Source organism: Marmota marmota, unplaced genomic scaffold (assembly GCF_001458135.2).
Source record: "Marmota marmota marmota unplaced genomic scaffold, marMar, whole genome shotgun sequence".
Taxonomy (NCBI): domain Eukaryota; kingdom Metazoa; phylum Chordata; class Mammalia; order Rodentia; family Sciuridae; genus Marmota; species Marmota marmota.
Window position 1 is genome coordinate 4,220,047 of NW_025999949.1, and position 24,382 is coordinate 4,244,428.

Consider the following 24,382-nt stretch of genomic DNA (forward strand, 5'->3'; position numbering starts at 1 on the left):
GGGGGTGGGGTTGGGGTGAGGATCCAGACACCTGTGTTTTATCCAGCCCTGCAGGAAAGTCAAATGCAGCCAGACTACACTGTTTACTCCTTGTTGAGTGAACTGTCTGCCATATTAATACCAAATTCTAGAGAAGGGAGAAAAGTCAAAAAGAGGGGAGAGAGGAAAAAAGGAGAAAAGAAAGGGAAGGATGTGTTTACATGGGTCTTTGTAAAAATGGAAGAAAAGCAAAGTATTCCAACAAAGCTTAGAGAAGGCTTGCTTCCCCTTGCTCTCAGGTGGATAGAGTAATTTTTGACATCTTCCTTTATTAATCACGGGAATGAATATGAGTTATATCTGTATGAAGATGGCTGCTCATATAGCTCCTCATGGGCGTGGGTGGTGTTTCACATTCAGGAGTGTGGTCTGATGTGCAGGTGAAACTCAGCTTCAGCAGAGCGAAACAGACTAGCACAGAGTGCAGACACAGGCGCCTTTGGTCTGAAGCTGTCTCCAGCTTTTCTATGAGTCTTCAACAGAGAACCAAAGGAACTGGTTCAGCTCTGTGATAAAAGCATAAGAGGCAATCTCCCCTTGCCCAGAACTCCAGAGAGCCATGGGAAATCCCATTTAGGCTGATGGCAAAGTCAAGTTGCAAGTTCAGAGTTGAGTCTGATGAGCAAAATGTGACTCCTGCGAGTTCCCTTAAACCCACAGGTTCTTGCTCATAACCACTGAGATAAATGCAAGAAGAGACCTGATTGGCCAAGAGTTTTAGGCCATTTCTCAAAAACCCCCAGTGTGGGATAGCTATATAATTGCTGCAAAGAAGCCAAAGTGGTAGGGATAGGGGAGAAAGGGGGAACAAAATGCATGAAGTTGTACCTGGGATTCAGGCATCTAAGTGGAGATGGACCTGGAGCTGGCAATGCCTGGTGGGTCTGGTTGCCAGATCCATCTCCTACAGATGGCAGGAGGGCAGAATCAGCTCAGGCAGTCACTGGGGATCTAGAAATCCTGCTTGGGGTCTTTGAACCCTCTTTTGTTAGTCCAAGCCCCTTCTTTGCAGCAGGATATGATGTAATTTGACTCAGCCCATGTGCACACCGTGGAGAATCTGAGAAACCCTGAGTACCTACTCTGTGCTTCACTTATGGCCTTGGCTGCTCTCCTTCAAGCTCTGATCTTATTTTTTGGGTACTAGGGATTGAACCCAGAGACACTTTACCACTGAGCCACATCCCCAGCCTTTTTATTCTGAGACAGAGTTACACTAAGTTGCCTGAGGGTCTTTGCTAAGTGGCTGAGGCCAGTCTCAAAGTTGTGATCCTCCTGTCTCAGCCTCCTTGTTACTGGTATTATAGGCATGCCCAGCTTCAAGCTATGATCTATCCAGAGAGAGCAACATGTCTAGAGTTTGCGCTGTTTCTTGCATTTTTGTGAGTTATTCTCTATCTAGTAAGATAATGTGCTTGATCTCTGGGCTGCCTCTCAGAGATAGCAATTTCAAAGTCCAGTTCTCTTCCTTTCTTCTTAGTATGGCCTAGGGTATTCCAGTATACCCAGGGCAAAAAAGATTACTGTACCCCCGCCATCCTCAGATTCCTTCGGGTTGGGGGTAGAAATGGAGCTGAGTGACTTATTATATAGTCCTCTGGGTATATGACTCAAGTTGTTTCTGTTTGCCTCAGTGTCTCTTAGGACCAAGTTGTACTTGGTCATTTTGTAATTAGCCATTAAGAGTCTTGGTGTATAATTTTCAGTACAAGTGGTTCACACTATTAAACCAATCCTGTGAAGTCTTGTCAAGTGAAAAGTGAAGATTAAATTCAGTGTGTGTAGCATGAATTTAAGAACCTACACAAAACTGTATGTAGAAACACACACACACACACAGAAAAAAGTGTAACACAAAAGAGTTAAGTGTGGTATGTAATTATGAATTTTTAAAAAATATTTAATCAGGCTAGGGATGTGGCTCAAGCGGTATCGCGCTCACCTGGCATGCGTGCAGCCCGGGTTCGATCCTCAGCACCAAATACAAACAAAGATGTTGTGTCTGCCGAAAACTAAAAAATAAATATTAAAGATTCTCTCTCTCTTTAAAAAAATTAATCTTTTTCTTTATATTTTCTGGACCTATATAACTTACATAACAAAAAGAAGCAAATGTTTAAACAAAATTCAGCATAAAAAAGGCAATACAGTGATAATCACATGTGCACCACAGTTATTGTGAAGATTAAATGGAATAACTCTTTGTAACTTGCTTAGCACTTTCCATGGCAAATTGTAAACAAACAAATAGCAACAACAGAAAAAGACAAAAGCCTAACAATCTATCCATGTGCCAATCACAGTTGTGACTTTTTTTTTCATGCATTAACTAATTTAAACCTCACAATAACACAATAGGTAGGAGACTACTTATTGTCCCAGTTTTACAAATGAGGAAACTGAGACACAGAGAAGTTAAAAAACTTGTCCATGTGGCAGAACTGAGATTTAAACATACTCTATAGAGACTGTGCTCTTGGGCACTTGGCTTTACTAGTTCTTGATGTATCCTAACTGATCAATCAGTGTGAGCTGCTGTTAATTTCTTATTAAGGATTTACGGGGCTGGGGATGTGGCTCAAGCGGTAGCGCGCTCGCCTGGCATGCGTGTGGCCCGGGTTCGATCCTCAGCACCACATACAAACAAAGATGTTGTGTCTGCCAAGAACTGAAAAATAAATATTAAAAAAAAAAAAAATTTACATGGTAGGACATGAATAGCAACTGTCAGCTTCTCTAGGAGCCATGGCAATGGCATTTGACAACTGGTTCTGATCTGTAGCATTTTCCACTTGCTGTGGTGTAAATATTCCTTCCATGATTTTGAACAATTAATGTGAAGTCACTAAATGAGGAGCTGAGAAAAGAAGCACACATGAGCTCTTGAAAGCTGGTAGGATCCCAACCAACATGCCACTGGTGGGTGGTCCCATATCTGATGGACACAGCCCTGCCAAAAGGACTGAATTCCTTCTGGCACCAGGTCACTAGAATCTGGAGCCACTTCATGGCAGCAAGAGGAGTCAGGCCTAGTGGACAGAACCAGGTCAGTTCTCTCCTGCCCTCTTTGCTGATGGAACTTTTCAAGTCAAGTGTCTGGGTGATTGTCCAGTGGCGGAGCTGACAGTCATGTTTTTATTGTTTTTTTAGACAGAGTCTTACTGTGTTGACCAGGTGGTGGGTCTCAAAACTCCTGGCTCAGGCAAACCATCTGCCTTTCCAAGTAATATATAGTGTTTAAATGGTATCTTTTCAATTGTGTCCCATTAAAAAACTACTCTGTCTATATATAATTGTAGAAACATCAATGATAATTGTAATAATTAAATAAGATTTGAAACATGCCAAGCACAGCATTAAGTAAAATGCTAACCCCCCCATGGTTTCATAATTAATAGAGGAGGAGCTAGAATTGAAATATAAGAGAAAGACCTGAATGGCCAAGCACCCATTTGTTAACAGAGGCTGACCTGTAGGGCAGTGTGATTCATGTAGCGGGACTCTCACTTTTTATGTTCCTCGTTTGTGTAAATTTGATTTTTCATGATGACTAGTGTGAGCTTTTGCTATTAAAGGGAGATAGAGATTAAAATATGGTTTCTTGGGCTGTGTCTGAGCTCCTTCCTCTCACTCTGTCCTTTTTTCTCAATTCCAGGCTCAGAAGAACAACAAACAGAATCCTGGCCTCCTCTTGCTGTAGCAGTAACATCTTGGGGTCAGTGAACGTGTGTGGCTTTGAACCTGATCAAGTCAAAGTACGAGTAAAGGACGGAAAGGTGTGTGTGTCAGCTGAACGGGAGAACAGGTACGACTGCCTCGGATCCAAAAAGTACAGCTATATGAACATCTGCAAAGAGTTCAGCTTGCCGCCATGTGTAGACGAAAAGGATGTAACCTACTCCTACGGCCTCGGCAGTTGTGTCAAGATCGAGTCTCCATGCTACCCTTGTGCTTCCCCCTGCAACCCCTGCAACCCATGCAACCCTTGCAGCCCCTGCAGCCCTTGCAACCCTTGCAACCCCTGCGACCCCTGCAACCCCTGCTACCCCTGTGGAAGCCGATTTTCCTGTAGGAAAATGATTTTGTAAATTGTGCTTAGGAATCCATGTCTTAGCCGAAGTCAGGTACTCCAGCCAGGCAGCTCTTCCAGCATTTCTCTTCCCCTTCCCATGGCCCTTGTTGTTCAAGTACATAGGAAACTAAATACATAACTGCAATATGCTGTTGTTGTGTGCAAGTCTTTTTATTCCGCCTACTCCAGGAGCCCTGCAGAGTTAGTGGGCATTGGAAGAATGAATGGATGGGGTACTGAGAGATGCTCTCCCATGTCCTCCTCTGAACCCAACTATCTCCAAGTTCCAGGAAGCATCCCTATATGCTTTCCAACTTTCCCTTTCCAACTGATCAATGAAATGGTCCAGCCCAGAAACCACACTGCAGACACAGAGAATCTAGCAATTAAAAACAACCACTTTTTTTTTTCTTTTGGTGGTACTGGGGATTGAACCCAGGTATATCACAGCCCTTTTTATTTTTTGAGACAGGGTCTTGCTCAATTGACCCGGCAGTCCTTGAACTTGCCATTCTCTTGCCTCAGCCTCCCGGGTTGCTGGGATTGCAGGCACCATCACACCTGACTCTATGGCAGCTGTCTCTTTCCCTCAATTCCCGAAACTGGTTTTAGGCATGGAAATTCAGGAGTGGAAAAGTACAGACTTCACAAAATGATAGCATAGTTCTCCTGAATTTGGATCCTCGTCGCTGGAGCCATCGAGCTATTCTTGGTTGTTAGGACAGAAATAGAAGAAAAGGAAAAACAAGATGATGGGGAGGGATGGTTTCAAACCTGACTCTCAGCTGGGCAACTTGGGAGACTGAGGCAGGAGGATTGTAAATTCATAGCCAGCCTTAATCCTGTCTCTAAATAAATGGCCAGGGATGCAGTTCAGTGTTAGAGCACCCCTTGGTTCAATCCCTATACCATGAACAAAACAAAACAACTCTCTCAGAGGGAACATAAAACCCTCTAGTTTGCATAGTAAGTCTTTTTATATTAGCCTTAGATGTATAAGGGTTGAGTGGTGATTCTCAGTCTTGTCTGCACATGAGAATTATTTGGGAAGCTTTAAAAATATGCATGTTGGAGCTGGGTGTATAGCTCAGTTGCTTAGCATTTGCAAAACCCTGGGTTTGATCCCCAGTACAACAACAACAACAACAAAGCCAAACCAAAAAATTTTTGGTATGGGGGATTTGAATCATGTCCTCAAGCATACTAGGTAAGCACTGTACCACTGAGTTATATCTCCAACTGAGACAAGTTCTTACTAAGTCGTCCAGGCTGAACTTGCAATCCTCCTTGACCTCCTGAGTAGCTGGGATTACAGGCATATGCTACTGCACCTGACCCAAACATTTCTTCAAAAGAGGAAAATATACAGATGCCTGTGTCTTCTCCCCAGAGATTCTAATGTAATAGATTTGAGAGGCAACCTGGGCATCGAGATTTTTAAAAGCTTCCCCAGGTAATTCAAGCATACAGCTAAGACCAGGAAGCTCTGGGTGAGATCTTAAAGTCTTTTTCTTTAAAAGCTTTCAAGTTCAAGATTGAAAAATAATTGATGTTGATAGTAGATACATTTTGCTCTCCATTGAGGGAACTAATGGCCCTCTATTACAAGTAGTGAATAAAAAACATTGAACATTCCCAAAATGTATTACCTAGCAACGAGGTATAAATGAATACGTTTGTGTATGCTAAATTGTAGAATTGCCCTCATGTCTTGCCGTGTTTTGATTATATGTTCATAAATATTCTAGTTTCTAAGTTATAATTTTTTTTCAGTACTGGAGAATGGAACCCAGGATCTTACACATACTAGGCAAGCACTCCGCCACTGATCTACATCTCCAGCATTTTTATAAATTTTATTTTGAGACAGTGTCTTGCTAAATTTCCCAGGCTGGCCTTGAACCTAGGATTTTCCTGCTTCAGGCCCTCCAAGTAGCTGGGATTAGAGGTGTGTGCCACCACACCCAGTTAAAGTTAGAATGTTTTCTTTTTTGTGGTCCTAAGGATTGAACCCAGAGGTGGTGATCTACTGACCTATATTCCCAGACCTTTTATTTATTTATTTATTTTTAATTTTGAGACAGGTCTTCTAAATTGTGGAGGCTGACATTGAACTTATGATCCTTCTGCCTCTCAGCTTCCTGAGTCATTGGGATTACAGTTGTACACCACTGCACCCAGATTTTAAGTCACAAACTTTTTTTTAACAAATTTCATCTTATAAAGTCACTGGAATCTCACTGGGGTCTTAATTCCTTGAACAAGTGGGGACCTCTGCCCTTTGGAAGGGGTCATTCCAGGGCACTTCCAGGAAAGGAGAATTCATTTTTCTACTGATGCATCCACGTCCTCACCCTCCCATTAGTCCAGACATTCACCCATTTATCCATCATCTTGCCAGCCAGACTTCCTCATCTGAAATCCAGGTACTGCACCTTGCAGCAGAGATGGAGAGAAAAATAACTTTCATGAATGCTTTAAATTAAATGCAGGGAGGGGTGCTATGAAGGGATGGGGAGAAGGTAAAGTGGGGGAGTTCCAAAGAAACTGAATTTAAAAGAGCTAGGAGAGGGCAGACTGGCCATAGGCATTTCCATGGTGTGTATCAAGGACATCACTGCCTGGCAGGTGCCCCAGGGAAGCCAGAGCCTGGCCTGTGTAGGATTGTTTCCTTCATCTGCTTGCCATTCTCACAGGGAAAGACTTGATAGAAAGATAAGTGGTTATTGACTGAGTACCAGCTCTGAGTGGGGGCCCAGTGCCAGGAGCTATTGTTACTAAGTACCTTTCCAGGAACTTCTGTAGGGGAAGGCAAGACTAACATCAGTGGTATAATTGTCAAAGCACTTGACAGCGTGTAACCAGAACTACATTGTCTGGTGTGCCCTGTGAAGTGCCCTCTAACATCAGCAAAGTGCATGTGGGAACTGGAGCCAGCCAGACGAGGAGGCTGGGCGTGGGTGTGTGCCTTGTCTGAGACCTTGGGGAAAAGCACGTAGCAGGGCTTGTTCCATGAACTGAGAACAGGGCAGAAGTAGATCTGAGAAGAAAGAAACATTGGTTGTCTCCTAAATTGTCAATGGACCCTGGGCTTGGGCAGCCCTGCCATGGTTTTGAATGTTGTTTTATAGATCAGAGTCCAACTGTAAATACCCTTCTTTATCTACAGAATGGGCAATGGGTGGAGGTGACTCTTGAATGCACAGAGACAAAAAAATTGTCCCATAAGGGAACTGAAAGATGAGACTATGTCACTGTCCATGTTTATAATGGATGAATGCCTAGATTAGGTAGATACACTACCTTTTAATTAATGAGCTTGGTAAATAGTGTTAAATTAAGCTTGAAGATGAAGATAATTGTCTTGTGTTCATGGAATATATTCCAGAACTAAAGAGCTATTTAACTGAATCGTGAATAAAAAATTTCTGGAGCATAGGACTCGGGAATCTATACCCAACTGCTACCATATACTGTTTGATTATCTTCAAAACTCACATAGTGAATATTTTATACAATTATATTAAGAATTCTCAGCAACTCTTCTTCAATTCTTGTAAAATAGTTTTATTCAGTGAACTGTTCATATCCCCAGATCTAGTGAACTAAGTAACAGTTTTAAAATTATCTCAACTTCTGAGAAGTATCTCAGTGGTAAAGCACATGCTTAGCATGTGTGACACCCTAGGTTCCAGAAACTTCAAAGAAAGAAAAAATTTCAACTTCTCTACACAGAAATTTCTTGTTCTGTTTCCCTCTTTCCCACACATGATTGTCACAGTCTGGAATAGGTTGGGACAATGATTTAGCCCTTTGGCTAAGGACATTATGCTGAGAGTTAAGGTAAAATTAATATCGCAACTAGAGACTGGGAATTTGTAAGAAAAATAAATGAGGGGGGAGAGATAGGAGTAGGAAAGACAGTAGAATGAATCAGACATAACTTTCCTATGTTCTCATATGAATACAAAAAGAATGTAACTCCACATTATGTACAACCACAAAAACGGGAAGTTATGGCTGTGTGTGGTGGCACACACCTGTAATCCCAGAAACTCAGGATTGGCAGGAGGATCGTGAGTTCAAAGCCAGTCTCAGCAACAGAGAGGTGCTAAGCAACTCATTGAGTCCCTGTCTCTAAATAAAATACAAAATGGGGCTGGGGATATGGCTCAGTGGTTAAGTGTCTCTGAGTTCAATTCCCAGTACCCCCCCCCAAAAAAGGGAAGTTATATTTCATGTATGTATGATATGTCAAAATACATTCTACTGTCATGTAAAACTAAAAAGAACAACAACAACAAAAGTAAATGAAACCAGATAGGGGGCACATATTTGTAATCCCTGAGATTTGGGAGGCTGAGGCAGGAGGATCATAAGTTCAAGGCCAACCTCACTCAGCATCTTATAGAGATCCTCAGCAACTTAGTGAGACCTTGTCTTAAAAAAAAAAAAAAAAAAGCAGGGGACCTTAGGATGTAGCCTAGTGGTAAAATGCCTCCGGGTTCAATCCCCAGTACCAGAAAAAGAAAAAAAGAAAGAAAAGTAAGTGGGGAGCATATTGCTGAGTGACCTAGTGAATTCCAGTGGAGTCTGTAGGGATTTGGGCTTTTATCGTAGCACGTTCTCAACAGATGCCTGGATGAGTCACATGACTTGTGATCATGAGAGAAAGATTGGCTCAGAAGTGACTCTCAGGGAGCAGCTGCTCTTGATACTAACCTGGAAATACTTCTTTCCAGTTTGGAGAAGTACAGCAAGTAGCTCTTTATCCCTGAAGATGTAACACAAAGCCAGAAGGCATCCATTATTTGGGCATCTGGATCCTTATGAATGTATACACTTTGACAGACATAAGTACCCATCTCCCTGAGCTACACCAAGCCCCAGTTACAGTACTAGACACAGAGATCAGCAAACCTGATGGACAGCCTACCACTGTGAAGGCTCATAAACTGGGCCTTGAACTCATGCTACTTCAGAGGATGTCTCAGTAACAGAAAGTCCTGGAGCCAGAATGTCAGGAAGGGGGTTTAAATCTAGCAATCTCTGTTTCCTAAGGCAACTGGCTCTTCCCTTAGAACCTCTTCCAGCAGAGAGCACCATCAAGGGCATGGGGTGACCCTGCATGGTTGGAATAAATTCTTCTCTTGGTGGGATGGGGATCATCAAGCATCAAAATGTCCAGGGTTTCCAGTCTGGAAGATTATAGGGCAAGAGAATCTCCCTCCTCTACTCAAACTTTGGTGGTAACTGCATTTTCATATACCAAACTAAGAAAACTGGGACACAAAGAGTTTATTGTGGTTTGTGAACAACTTTTTCCCTTTGGTAGGGATGTTTTATCTCTGCTCCTTTTGGGGGAGGACCTGAATAGTTGGAATCTTCTTGAGGCTTCTCTATTTGGCATCTGGGCTAGGATGGTGCTTAGGGCTTAGCTTAGTGGACACTGCATTTGATTTGTGATTTTAGATGAAAAGTCTTACAGTGATGTAGAAAACAAACCTTGTTATACACATAAAGAACTGCATTTAACCAGGCATGGTAGCAAATGCTGATAATTCTAGCAGCTTGGGAGGCTGAGGCAAGAGGATCACAAGTTCAAAACCATCCTCAGCAACTTACTGAGGCCCTAAGCAAAATAAAAATAAAATAGGGCTAGGGATGTGACTCAATGGTTAAGCGCCCCTGGGTTTAATCCCTGGTACAAAACAAAAGCTTCTTTTTTTACTGAAAATACAATATTTTAAAAACCACAATATTCAGCATTAAAAATGTTTCCACTAATAAAACATTTGGAATTAATACTCTTTAGAAGGAATATGGTCTCCGTGCCTTTGGAAACAATTATAACCAGACACAAACAAGCTTTATTCACCATTTTACCCAATTTTGTTTGTAGTTATTAAAACCATTTTAATTGAAATGGATCAAGGCTTAGTGTTGTTTCTATAAATAAGCACATATCCCAGATTATCTGGAACAGCCCAGATTCCAAAAGACTGCATATGGGTTTGGGATGGGAAGATAGAGTCCCCCACATGCCACCAGTGTGTTCTTCATGGTCTCCTGGGGGAAGTGAGAAGGAGCTAGTATAGATCCTTCAGGTAACAAAACACCCGAGAACAACAGGAAAAAAGGGAACAAGGATAAAAAAAGGCATTGGGGACTAACTGGCAGCTGGTGGAGAACTGTGCCAACACTGCAAGGAAGCCTGGGGCCACAATTTGAGAACAACCTGATAGGGTAGCAGCTGTCCTGGAAGAGGAGGGTCTTTTGAGTGAGCACTCAGCTACTTTCCAGTATCCTGGGTGCTAGAGGCTTGTGAGTCTTCAGGACCTGACTAGGAGGTAGGGAGAGTTCTAGAAGGGTGGACCCTCTCATTAGTGGGAGAATCCTTCATTTCTTCATCTGAATCCACATGAGGACCTATTCTGTGTAGGGCAGCCCTGGTGAAGCCAGGCAGGATTCAGGACACCCATCTTGGGCTGTGAGGAGTTTTCAGCCCAATGATATATAAACTGGTAAGTGATAATTCCACCACACCAAGGCCTTCTATGGAGGGCACTAGGAGAACAGGGTGGTGGTGACCAAGGGGGCCTTTGTGGCTGGATCTCGGCCTTTCTATGTCTGCTCACCCAGTCAGCAGACGAGTAGAGGAGTAACAACACACTCCATATTCAACTCCTTCTGGGTTGGTTTCAGCTCCTCTGAGAAGCTCACTTGTTCTCCCAGTTTCCCTTTCCTTCTTGGCCTAGTTTCTCCCCTTTAAGGACCTGTCAGAGTCCAAGCAGGAAATAGTACACTCAGCTGGAATCTTGGAAGACTTTTTAATGCAGTGACTTTCCAGAGGCATTGGGGAGCTTGACTTGAGTGACAAGGGATGTTGACACACACAGCAACCACCCACGGGGGAAGCTGCTCTCCTACTTGACCTTCAAGGAAGGGGAAAAGATGGAGTTCTGGACCAGGGCCTGCCTGCCAGGGGCTGGGACTGTAGCAGGATGGGGTACAGAGGTGGGATGGATGGACTCAGGAAACAGACTCTTAGGGTTTGTTCTATCCTCTCCAAAGTCAGGTCAAGTGGCTTCTTGCTGCTAAAACCACAGTGCTTGAAGAGATTCAGGAAAACTCTCATTCTGCTGACCCTACAGAGCCCCAGTGACTCAGAAGGCAAGACAAAAATGCTTCACTATCTTCCAGGCCCTCTGCTGTTCTTCCCCATTTCAATCTCTCTCTCTCTCTCTCTCTCTCTCTCTCTCTCTCTCTCTCCCCTGTGCATAGTTCTTTAATCTTGGGATGGAGGAAGGCAATTGAATCAGGAGGGCACCCAAAAACAGTGACAAAAAAAATCATGCTCAATTGTCTAAATATTGTCAGGCAAAAATCATAAAGTCAGTAGAGAACTAACAGACTAGGGAAAAACTAGTTCAAACTTTAGTTTATATTCTTACTAGACAACTTAAAAAGCAAAAGACAATGTTAAAATAGAAAAGAAGAATATTTACAGCAACTTTCCTCAATCTCTAGACACTACATGCAAACAAGATGTTCCTTTATTTTAGCTTTTTCATTGCTGTGACTGAAATATCCGAACAGAGCAATTGTAGAAGAGGAAAGTTTATTTGGAGGCTCACATTTTCAGAGGTCTCAATCCATAGACAGCTGACTCCATTCCTCGGGGCTCGAACAGAACATCATGGCAGAAGAGAGTGGCAGAGGGAAGCAGCTCACATGATGATCAGGAAGCAAAGAGAGAGACTCCACTTGCCAAATACAAAATATATACCTCAAAGGCACACCCCCAATGACCCACCTCCTCTAGCCACATCCTACCTGCCGTCAGTTACCACTCAGTTAATCCCCATTGGGAATAATTTATTGATTGGGTTAAGATTCTCATAACCTATCATTTTTCCCTAAACCTTCTTGCATTGTCTCACACATTAGCTTTGGGGGGACACCTCAAATCCAAATCATAACACCCTTAATAGTGAATGAATAAACAAACATGGTATATCCATGCAAGGAATAGCATTCCATTAGAGAAAGAAATGAACTATCAACCTACCAAAAGACATGGATAAAACTTAAATGCATACTATTAAATGAAAGAAGCCATATATATACTATGTGATTTCAGTGACATAACATTCTAGAAATGACAAAACTCTAAATATAGTAAAAAGATCAGTGATTGCCAAAGGTTTGGTAAGGGTTCTAGGAAGTAGAGGGTTAAATAGGAAAGCGTGGAATCTTATTCAGTGGTAAAACTATTTTGTATGATACTGTCATGGTAGATACAGGACACTATGCATTTGTCAAAACCCATACAACTTTCCAGAACAAATAGTCACCCAACTTGTATAATTTTTTTTTTAATTAAAAACCAACATTTAGGAGGTCAGGGGTTCCAGGATAGACTGCAGACTGTGACAAGAGAATCTATATGTGACAAATATGTCAAAACACCTCACTGAAGGGGATGAGGAGAAAGGGATTGAGCAAAAATTTGGAAATTAATAAAGTTTATAAGATTAAAGACAAAAAGAACTGCAAACAAGCATCATGTTCTAATTGATGGAATAGTGGCCCCTTCCCCAGAGATGACCATGTTCTAATTCCTGAAACCTGTGGATATGTTACTTTAGGTGGGAGAAACGTATTAAGTCAAATTTGCATGTATTATTAAACTAAGAATTCTAAAATGAGATCATCCTGTATTATCCAGATGGGCCCATGTAAACACACCAATCCTTAGAAAAGAGAGGCAGGAGAGTCCCATCCAGGGTTGGGCTGTGATGAGGAATGGAGGTTGGAGAGATGCCAGCAAGGGGTCATGAACCTCAGAATGTATAACTGGCCTCTGGGGGCTGGAAATGGCAAGGAAATGGATCTGCTCAAGTCTGCTAACACTTTGATAGTGAGACTTCTGACCTCCCCAATGAGAAGAAAATGGGATTATTTTAAGCTACTAAGGTTGTGCTACTTTGTTATTGCAACAGTAGAATTTAAATATAGGCTCATATTTTTTTTTCTTTGTGGTATTGAGGAACACTCTACTACTGAGCTACATCCCCGGCCCTTATTATTTTGAAACAGGGTCTTGTTAAATTGCCCAGGCTGACCTTGATCCTTTTGCCTCAGTTGATGTTACAGGGGTGTGCCCTCACTCCCAGTTATAGGATCATGTTTAAGATAGGATCCATCATTTGTACTTTAGTATTTTGAGTTCCTAAAGGGAGATTTTTATGGAGTAAAAGAATTATCCTCAGAAACTCAGATTGTAGCTGGGAAAGAGTCCCAAAGGAGTAAAGTGTAGAGAAAACCTTAAAATATCATAAAATTTATAGAGAACTGACAGTGATCCTTAACTCTGGCTAGCCATCCGAATCAACTGAGGGCTACTAAAACACTCCTTCGGAGGGATCTCACATGGGCCCACAAGGAGATACAGGTTTGCTGCAGATTTGCTGCATCTAGGAAGAGTCAAAGGCCCCATGGACAGCCATCACTAGCAGAACGGAAAGTCACAGTAAGTGACCCCATACAGAATTTATACATCAATAAGAATAGAACTTAAAACACAGTATGAAGGAGAAGAGGTAAGAAACAATGAAATTTACAGAATGTACATAAAAAACACATACACCTAAGCAACATTGCTTATTTGTAAAGATAGATACATTTTTAAGAACATGTACCAAATCCATGGGATACTCAAAGAAGAAGGCTAGGGGTGGAGAACAGGTATGAAAAGGTCATGTATAAAATGTCAAAATGTATTACTGTTATATATATCTAAAAAGAAAAAAATACAAAAAAATGTAAAAGAAAATAAGCACTATGAATGTACTAGTGATGGTAAAGAAATCTGATCGATTTTGCACCTGGGCTTCAAAAAAGAAAAAAATATATGGCTTAAAGAAGGTCTAAGGGCCTGGTCTTAATCATTTTTAAAAGCTAGGGAAGTGATTATGATGTGCCTCCAGGGCTCATGCCTACCACCGGCAGGTCTGTAAACAATCCTCTAGAGAAAAGGGGACTCTAAAGAAAGCAAGAAGCAGAGGGGAAGATGAAGTCCCCTAAAATGGCAGTTCTTGTGTTAGGACAATATCATTATGGGCAATTCTCTTCCTGTATCTTCTACATTATTTTGAATGTCGTGATTTTGCTTTTCTATATTTCTAAATGCCATTGACTTTTTGTTTTTAAATTGTTCAGAGTTTCCAGGGAGAGTTAAGAGCCATGAGGGAACTCAATAGCCACTTGAGATTTTAAAGTTCAGACTGAATAGCAGCAGATGCCAAACTTAGCAAAAATAAACTGCGGTCTAAATGGGAGTTAACGCTTTAAGGCAGGAACAATTCTTAACAGACCTAAAACATTTTTCCTCATAGGCTGCATTTCAAAGTTTAAATACAGGAAGTGAATTGAACTAATATTTGCTATGATATGATAAGTGAGAATATTTACTAGAGAGAGGGTGTTAGACTGAGACCTCCCAGAAGCAAATGCAAGACAAGACGAAATGTGAAAGAAACTAGGAGAGGAACTTGGAGAGGGCCAGAGTGGCTGAGAATGGTTTCAGCCACAATGCAGGTCTGACCTGAGCCAAGGGGAGAGGGCAGGCAGGCAGGTCCTGCAGACTCAGAATGGGTGGGCACCGCTGTCAGCCAGGCGCCAGTCAGAGACGGCCACGCCCCCAGAAGTGAACCCGCCTCCATAGCTCTGCAGAGCCCCGCCATTGGCTGGAAATAGTCTATAGGAGGTGGGGCCTTGGTGTGACAGGTGATGGATTCGAGTCTGACAGCTGGAGGCTCTCTGCAGTTGGACACTAGGGATGCTTTCTCATGTCTGCCTCAGCTCCGTCGCTTTGCCAAGTGTTTGTAAACCAAACCTAATGTCTGCTGGGACTGCGGTAATGACATCATTCAACAAGTGGTGGCACTTATTTGGTGAGGACAGGAACTAAGTGGAAGGAATTTAAGATTTTTTCAAGGACTTGTCTATAACTTTCAGTTTCTTTTTTGTGTGATGACAAGATTAAGGAATGTGGAAGGTGGAGGACAAGTGTCTCTGCTTGGAAAGATTTCCCACACGTAACAGTAACTGAGAACCAACTCAATGACAGGTCCTGCACTGTCCGTGTCACATTCTTTCCTATGTGATTGATGCTGTTCTTACCCCTGGAAGGGGTCATCTGTGTTTGGTCCTCCTTGAATTTCACACCACTTGCCCTTTGCCTCAAAGGAAGTTTATGTTGCTGGACTAGACGGCAGAAGCTGTCCACATCTAGCCTGCCTGCTTCTCAGTGGGGGAAAGGGCAGGGGACCAATACTGGATCCTGGGCAGGGGAAAAGAGTAGAGAGAGGTTCCTGCGGCTGTTCTTCAAGTAGTTGGGTGACGTGGCCCTGTTCATAGTACTACCTGGGGAATACAGCAGGATACAGAAGATACCAGATGCTTCTCTAGGGGATGTCAGCACTGCTCATCCTGAATTGAAGGATAGGCCTTTCTTCATTTGAGATGTGCAACATTAAGGAGATGGAGAGAGTGCCATAATGTTCAGAATTGATCTCCACCAGCTCGGCAGGATGGAGTCTTGGAGACGGAATTTAATTTAAAGCAAATAAAAATGTGTGATGTCTTTGGCATTTACAGAGAATGAGTCACAGCCATTTTGAACACATATTGTATATTTGTGGTGGTAAGTCCAATGTCAGTCATTTTTCAGGAGACCCCCTTCTCAGTTGTACAAGGGTCCTGGGGCATGCAGAGATAAAAAGGGATCTGTGGCCACTATTGTGCAGCTGGCTGTGGAACTACCTGGAATGGATCATCCTTGTCCAGAAACCTGTCTAGGTCAGTGAAGCTCTTCAGATGATGGACGGCTTCACTGACAGCATCTGGTCCCTCTATGTCCACTCCCTGAATGTGTCACACTGCTTTGTAAGCTTCAAAACTACTGCACCCAGGTTAGTTAGGTTGCAACAAACTCTAAATTTTCAGTGGCTTGAAAAGCAAGTGTTTTTTGCTCACATACAGGTATTCTTGGTTGGCAGGTGGCTTTCAGGGACCCAGGTGCCTTTTATCTTGCAGTTTCTCTTTCTGGGAGCCTTGAAGTTTTCTATACCCAGAAAGAGAAGTTGGAGAAAGGCCTACTTACTTTTTCACCTTCTTAGCCAGGAAATGCCTCAAATAGCTTCTACTTCATAGTCTATTGGTAAGAGCTAGTCACATGGCGCCATTTAGATGTAGAGGAGTCTAGGAAATGTAGTTCTTGGCTGGGCAGCTCTATAAGATGGAAGGAGACCGTGAAAGAACATGAGAGTACTCTAGAACTTGCCCATTTAGACATTTACTTGTCTTCCCAACCACCAAAGTCACTAGGCTATCCATGCACCCACACTCTCTGTCTTCTTTCTTATTATAGTGTAATAGGGTGTTGCACGGTCCTTTCCTTGTTGTCTCTGTTTCAGTTGAAGACATAAGAACACAAAACAGTGCCATAGATGCTGTGTACTTCTACATTAGAGTGCTGGACCAGCCGAGTGCGATGGCGCATGCCTGTAATCCCAGCCACTCTGGAGGCTGAGGCAGCAAGGTAGTGAGTTCAAACCTAGCCTTAGCAACTTAGTGAACCCTAAGCAACTCATTGAGACCCTGTCTCTAATAAAATGTAGAAAAGAGCTGGGATATGGCTCAGTGGTTAAATACCCCTGGGTTCAATCCCTGTATTTGGTCCTCCTTGGTACATGGTCGTACCAAAAAAAAAAAAAAAGAATAATTTTGGTCTGGGGATTTAGCTCAGTTGGTAGAGTGCTTGCCTCACCTGAACAAGACCCTGGGTTCAGTCCTCAGCACCACACACACACACACACACACACAAACACACACACACACAGAATAGAATGCTGGGCCACAATGCTAGGGATCCTTATCTCCTAGGATTTCTGCATTTGTGTAATTTCTTTCTCCTAAATATGGGCTGGGCCTAGTGGCTTGCTTTTTTCAATATAAAACTGCAAAAGTAATGGATGCCACCATGAGATTAGGTTATACAAAGACTGCTGGGGCTGGGAAGGATAGCTCAGTGGTAGAGCACTTGCCTGGTATGTGAAAGGATCTGGGCTCCACCCCCAGTTCTTCAAAACAACAACAAAAGACTGTGTTTCTACTGAGTCCCCTCTCTTCCTCACATTGAGGGAAACCAGTTATCGATTATGAACTGCCCTGTAGGGGGGTGCTCATGTGGCAAAGAGCTGGTGTCTTTGGCCATCCGTCAGTGAGGACCCTGGGGCCTGCCAAAAGCCACAAAAGTGAGCTTTTGGGAGCAGCTCCTCCCCCCACTGGATCTTTGGGATGACTATAGCCCCAGGAGATATCTTGGCTGCAGCCTTGGGAGGGAGACTGACCCAAGGCCCTGGCTAAGCTGTGCCTGAATTGCTTTGCTGACTCAAGGCACATTAATCTTCTCAGGTTGCCATAACAAAATACCACAGCTGGGATCCCTTAAACAAGGGAAGTTAATTTTCTTACAGTTCTGGAGGCTGGAAGTCCAAGAGTAATGAGTCAGCAAGGTTTGTCCTCTGTCCTTGGCTTTCGACCCACCCCTCACTGGGTCCTAGAATGATCTTTTCTCTATATTTGAGCTTCCTTGGTATTTCTTCCTCTTCTTATTAGGACACTAGTCATATTGGATTAGGGCCCCACTGTTATGACCTTGTTTCACCATAATTACCTCTTTATAGATAGGTTTCTATCCAATGTCTAAGACATTGAGGGTTAGGCCTTGAGCATGATGGGGAAGGGAATAATCTGGGAGGGGGAATAATTCAACCTATAACACACAGAAGCTGTGCACTAATAAATATTTGTTTTAAGAACTAAGATGGGTGTATTTGGGTACATGGCCATAGAGATCTAACACAAACACCTAAATAAAATTTTCTGAGAGACCATGAAACTGCCTTTGCCCATGACCCTCCTCCAAGGAGAACACTGGGATTTCACTGGGAGGTATTAGTGGCTGATGGCAGGATTTCTTTGGAGTGAGATATGGATATGCTGAACTGTGCCAGCCACCTGTTGGGCAGGAAGGAATGCTTCCATGTCATCTCAGCCAGCAAGGGAAGCTTCCAGAGAATACTTGGAAAGTCTGAAGTATGTCCCCTGAACTGTGAGGGAACAGTGGCTGGTACCTGACTCTCTAATAGAGAGAGGCTCTGCCTGAGGGTGACTCCATCAGGGGCAAGCCTGCTCCCCAGGGGTCAGGTATAGTCCAGGGGACACTGGAGGGGGCTGTCTGGAGGGGAGAGGAGACCTAGTAGAGAGGGACACTGATGGAAGACCAGGGGTCAGGAGGCCTGACTGTGCCTTACATCCTCTGAGGGCGTGTTGAACTGCAAGTTCCCATTCAGTATGAGTGGGTGAGCCTAAGAATCTCCATTTCTGAGGAGTGATGCCAATACCACTGGTCCCTGCACCGTGCTTTGTGAGGACTGCCACAGAAGGCCGGGGGGAAGTCCCAGGTGAAAGACATATTCCCAGTGTGGGAAGCTCTGAAGCACTCACCCACCAGACAGCCTCTACCCAGAGGAGGTTGTGCCTCTGTCCTGCCAAGTAAGAACTGTAGGAGCTTCTCCTGCCCATTATCCACCCCCTTGTCTCTGCACACCAACCAGGAACTGGCGTGGGATGGAGAGGTAATAAGGGAAATTACATTTGCTTGTTCACCCTGCATATAAAGTAGGCCCAAGCTGAGGAGGAAAGAGATTTTAAATTGGTCCATGATTGGGGGTTTCTACATCAGAATGTAGTGGCACCCCCTCCTCCACAGAAAATCTTAACTAAGCTTCTCCAGAAATCTTTACCATAATTGATTTTAGGACTATCAGCAAAAGAGTCTCTCCAAAAGAGTTCAATGTAGGTAAACTTCCTATTTTCCTGTTGCTCTATTTTACTTGGCCAGTGGCCTGGGAGAAATCAGCACTCCAGGTGCTGGACGCCCCTTTACTTGTTTTTCACAAACATTTATCCAGTATAATAGTTTGTAAAAGTGTGTTTGCAAATGCAAAATGTGATTTAAAAAAAAAAAAAAAAAGACAGATTCTTTAACAAGGCCTCTGGCCTTTAGCGGGGGGCTTCACAGAGATGTCTACATTTCTAAGATAAGAGAAGCTACCAGTTGGGCTCCATGGTAACAGCTGGCAGGGGGAGGAAAGAAAGGGGAGAAGAAGCTCTCCCCTCTCAGGTGTTGTCCTTGAAGGGTTAACTTGGCCAAAACAGTGGAAGAAAAAGCTGCTTTTATGTGAACTTCTGAGCCCCTCCCCTTACATGCTGGGTATAAAGTTCTGAAACTACCTGAACTCGGGGTTCAGGGGATTGATTGATTTCAGTGAAAGCTGTGCCCTCTGAACTTGGTTGCAGCCGAATAAAACTGTTTGCTGTTACCTTCGGTGCCTTGGCCCATCTGTCCCCTACAACAAGAACACACTGGACTTTTCTTTCTTTCTTTTTTTCAGTAGTACTAGGAATTGAACTCAGGGGTACTTTACCACTGAGCAACATCCCCAGCCATTTTTTATTTTGAGACAGGGTCTTGCTAAGTTGCTGAGAGTCTCCCTAAATTGCCCAAACTGGCCTCAAACTTTAATCTTCCTGCCTCAGTCCCCTGAATAGCTGGGATTGCGGGCGTGACCAACCACACCTGGCTGACTCTTAAATCAAGATAAATGAAACACAGTGAGCAATACATAGTAAAATCCCAGAGACCAACCGAAGAGCAGCTGGGGGATTTTTCAGTTCCATTGATAAATAAACACCCTGTTAAAGATAGATTTTGCTACTGTTTGGGCTCTGGTACCACTACTAGGGGGCACTAGCGTGTCCTAACTGAACTCCGAGGACGGCAAAGGGATTCTGCCTTCTCTGCAGGTAGGAGGAGATTGCACTGCTAATTGTCAGGAACTGAGCAGAGAAGGGGATTGCATTTTCATTTCTTTTCTAAATTTAGTTCTTAAACCATGTGACAAATAAAAGAGAATGCTAAGTGCTGAGGGAGTAAAAGAAAGCAGCATTCTGGTCTTTCTTTTGTCAAATAGCTGCTGGAGAACAAATGGTGTTACACAGTAACGTTATAAGATTGCCTGGGCTTTGGAGAACACATTATTAGATGGATTTTTTTTTCCCCCTGCAGTACTGGGGATTGAACTCACTAAACTACAGCCCCAGCCCTTTTCATTATTTTTATTTTGAGACAGGGTCTAGCTAAATTGCCCAGGCTGGCCTCGAACTTGCGATCCTCCTGCCTCAGCCTCCCAAATTGCTTGGATTATAGACCTGAACCACCACCACCACCCAAAGAGATTCCACAATAATAGATGGACATTGAATATCTTGCTTTGAAGGATGTCTTTTGAGTTCCTGAGGGATTTATTGTGATTTGCTTCTACTTGGAAATGCATGTGAAACACACACACACACACACACACACACACACAAATGGTTTCCATTAATTCTTCCTCAGTGTTTTGTGTTATGTTTTTTTGCTCTGATGGGGATGGGGAGCAAGGAGTGCCCTGGGAGATGTCCTCTTCCCTACTTTATTCAGAATTCAAAGGAGGGTTTTCACCACCCTCTAGTGGTTGGCTCTGGTCTCCTTGCCAGGTGTGTCAACACCAGCAAAAAGCCATCCCCCCAGCCTTAGGCTCCTCTGCCTTGGAGGAGAGGTTTCCAGGCCAGGCAGGAGAGGGAGGGGGGAAATTGCACCCATGGGGGTATTTTGTCCCACTCCCCACCCCTCTGGGGCAGGACGGCAGGCAGGCTACCTGTGCCTGCATCTGTACCAGCATCCCCTGCTCCCCGACTCCGAGCAACACCCAGGAGTCCTTGGCTGGGGAAGGGAAGGCCCCTGGCCCTCAAGGAAAGCCAGTGTGGAACCATCTGCCTGTGCTTGGGTGGTGATTGTGGAAGGAAGGCAGCGGGGCTGTGGCTCAGGGCACCACTCATGGGCATGACAAGAGAGAGGAGCCACTCTGGCCCCAGGTCTCATGCTCATTGTGTCCCCAGACAGGCTGCTGGCAAACCTTCCACGTTTGAGCCTATCAGCTACCTGGTGTGATACAAGTGGAGGTTGGGGAAGACTCCAAGCAGAGGGGTGCTTTCCTTTTCTGTGAGTGTCCCTGGGGACCCTGAATCCTGCCACAGATCCTACCACCTCCATGGCTTTCATCCATTTCTCAGGAGAATAGCGACATTAACTGTGACTGTGCTTGGTGTGCTTTCAACAGAGAGAGGGTAGTGCTGCCTCCCAACGCTTTGAAGATAAGAACGTTCCTTGCCCTCAGAGAGAAGGACAGAAACCCCCAGAGAGCTCAGCAGGGCACCAAGCATAGGGGGGACAGGGATCAAGGATGGTTTCAGAGGTTTTACCTCAGTCCTATGAAATGGAATTTACTACCACCATGGAGATAGTCAATGACTGGTTAGCACCATTCAATATGGTAGCCATGTATACCTCTTGAGCTCCTCTCCTGACTCTGGAAACCTCTGGATGTCTGGTCTGTGCTGCTGTTGGCAGTGTAGTTAAGAAACTAAATTTAAAGTTTTATTTAGTTGCAATTAATTTGAATTTAAATAGTCATGAGTGAGCTGGGGAGGTGGCAGCAGGCCTGCAGAGACTGAGGCATGAGGATCACAAATTCAAGGTCGGTCTGGGCAACCTAGTGAGACCCTGTCTTAAAATTTAAATATAAATAAATAAATAAAATAGGGTTGGTTTCTCCACTGGATAGGGTAAAAAAAAAAAAAAATTAAAAGAGGGATGGGGATGTAACTCAGTAGTAGAGTTCCCCTGAGTTCTATCCCCAGCATCACTAAATAAATAAATAAGTAAAAATAGTCATATGTATCTCTCTTTTACATTATTGGGCAGTATAGTTTTTGTGTTGTGTGGAGTTTTTTTGTTTGTTTTTGTTTTTGGTATTGGGGATTGAAACCCAGGGGTGCTCTATCAATGATCTACATCCCTAACCCTTTTTATTTTATTTTATTTTTTTGAGAAATCTCATTAAGTTATCCAGGCTGACCTAGAACTTAGTATTTCAGTCTCCCAAATTGCTAGGATTACAGGTGTGTGCCACCAGGCAAACTCTCTTTTTTTTTTTTTTTTTAATTTAATTTACTGTACTGCCAGGGATTGAACTCCACCTCTTAGCCAAACAGTCTCCCAGAGCTACAGCCCCAGCCTTAGACAGCATAATTCTAAAGAGGTATGAATGGAAAGCCTTTATCACTCTTGCACTACCTCAGGATACTATGCCATCAACACTGTGTTCAGGGTTGGATTTGTAATTAGCTGCACAAGTTTCTCGTGAAGGCAGGTGTCAGGCAGGGCGCATTCAGATGCACACATTCATTTATCCCTCGTCCAAGAAACCTCTTCCACCCCACCTCGTTACAGCGGTCAGTTATGATTTATTGGGTCATAGGGTTGGTTTCTCCACTGGATAGATGGTTGGAAGACTAAGACCGGCCCTATTTTTCTTGGTATCCCCAGATACCAGTTATACATAGTTACTGTATGTTGTAAAATTTCCAAAGTTGTTTGCATTGAGTGAACTGAGCTGGGCCAGGCTTTTGAGATGCACAGAGCCATCAACCTTGAATCCTTCCCCTGACAATGGTCAATCTTAAATACCTAGAACACTGGATTAGAAGACTGGTATAGAAGCCCTGCTTTGTGCTAGACATGAAGTAGGCCCACAGAAAAAAATTTTTTTCTTCTTCCTCCTTTTTTCTTCCTTTTGACCCATCCCCCAAAGATTTCTGAGCTCCTTCTCCTGCTACAGTTAGTTAGGGCTCAGTCCTCTCATTCTCTCCATTTCTTCTCATCAACCCCCACCTCCCTTATGCCATGTCAGAAGGCTTCTATAAAGTGAAATTGACTCTGTTTTGTGAGCGCCTATAGCAGATACTTGAGCCATGAAGGACCATTATCAGCTGCCTAACTGGCCAAAACACCCTGTGGCCAGAGGACATGCATTTGTCACACTGGTCAGAAGCAGCAACAATGAGCTATTGCCTCAGCAAGGAATTAACTTTATTGTTTTCACTGAAATTGTATGCCTGGTTCACAACCATGGCTAGCACTAGCGTACACATTAGGATTAGTCACGGTCATAGATCACATGAGGCGGACCCTTGGAGGACAACTCCACCCCTACCTCAGCACCCCAGACCCTCCATCTCTTCCTCTCCCTTTCCTCCTCCTCTCCTTTACCATTCTTTGAAGCAATCTTGCATCTGAATGTATTCTCTCTTCCGCTCACATCAGAGGTTGTTAAAAATCTGGATTCCTACTTTGGAATGTGCTGGAGGAGATGAACAGGGTCCTCGAGGGGCAGTGAGAAGGTAGGAGAGGTGGGAAAGTCACAGAGACGCTCCGAGGTATACTCTTCCACCTACATGATCCTGTCACCTGCTGCAGGTTCTACATGTCAGATTCCTCACCAGTTCCTCAAGCAGGACATGGACAGGAGTCTGTGTTGGCCTGGCTATGACATCTAGCCTTTGTTACTGTCCTTTCTGTATCTTATCAGTGGGGGAAAGGGCTCAGGCTTCAGGCATGCATCCAGAGATAAGAGCCGGGCCCTGCAGCTGCTCTTGGCCCAATACAGGGAAGTTATGAGAGGTCAAATTTAACCAGAGAAAGGTTGGGTGGTCTTCTAGGTGGTGGGGAGGTGGTAGTAGCAGGGGCAATGGAGAAAGGTGATGGAGAGATATTGGTGAGGGGACACACCCACAGGCCACTGGGGAGGCTGTCTCTGTATGAAAAAGGCCTTCATGGGAACAGTAAAGGAAGATGGTGGAAGTCTGTTTGTCTTCTGATGATAGTGCCTTCTGCCTTCCAGATGTTGAGGGGATCACAGCAGGACTGTGAGCAACCCTGTACTGACCACTCTCTGTCCTTGAGGAAAATATGGAGGTCAATGCATTTTTTTATAGACTTTGGAGGCCAAAGACCAACAGTGATGGATGAGCACAGGCTGATTTGTGTGGATTAACCTAAGTGCAGAGATGGTTTCCGATTTCATTCACAAGAATTGCTCTAGACTTTAGATGGTCTTTAAGGTCTCTTTGCTCTAGCTGGGCACAGTGGTGCATGCCTATAATTCCAGCAGCTCAGGAGGCTGAGGCAAGAGGCTGAGACCTTGCAAGTTCAAGGCCAGCCTGAGCAATTTAAACAGGCCCGTAAGCATCTTAGCA

General features: G+C 43.8%; 1 protein-coding gene across 2 annotated transcripts in view; it reads left to right on the top strand.

Annotated features, from left to right (window-relative positions):
• Odf1 (outer dense fiber of sperm tails 1) overlaps positions 1 to 4,261 on the top strand; it is a 9,188-nt gene extending 4,927 nt beyond the window's left edge. The window contains exon 2 of one of the 2 annotated variants that reach the window (XM_015486480.2): positions 3,695 to 4,261. In XM_015486480.2, the coding sequence (XP_015341966.1) occupies positions 3,695 to 4,127 (433 nt within the window). In that variant the 3' untranslated portion in view covers positions 4,128 to 4,261. Of the gene's footprint in view, positions 1 to 3,692 lie in introns of both variants that reach the window. The other variant, XM_015486481.2, reaches the window with a different exon arrangement.
• Positions 4,262 to 24,382: the final 20,121 nt, after the last annotated feature.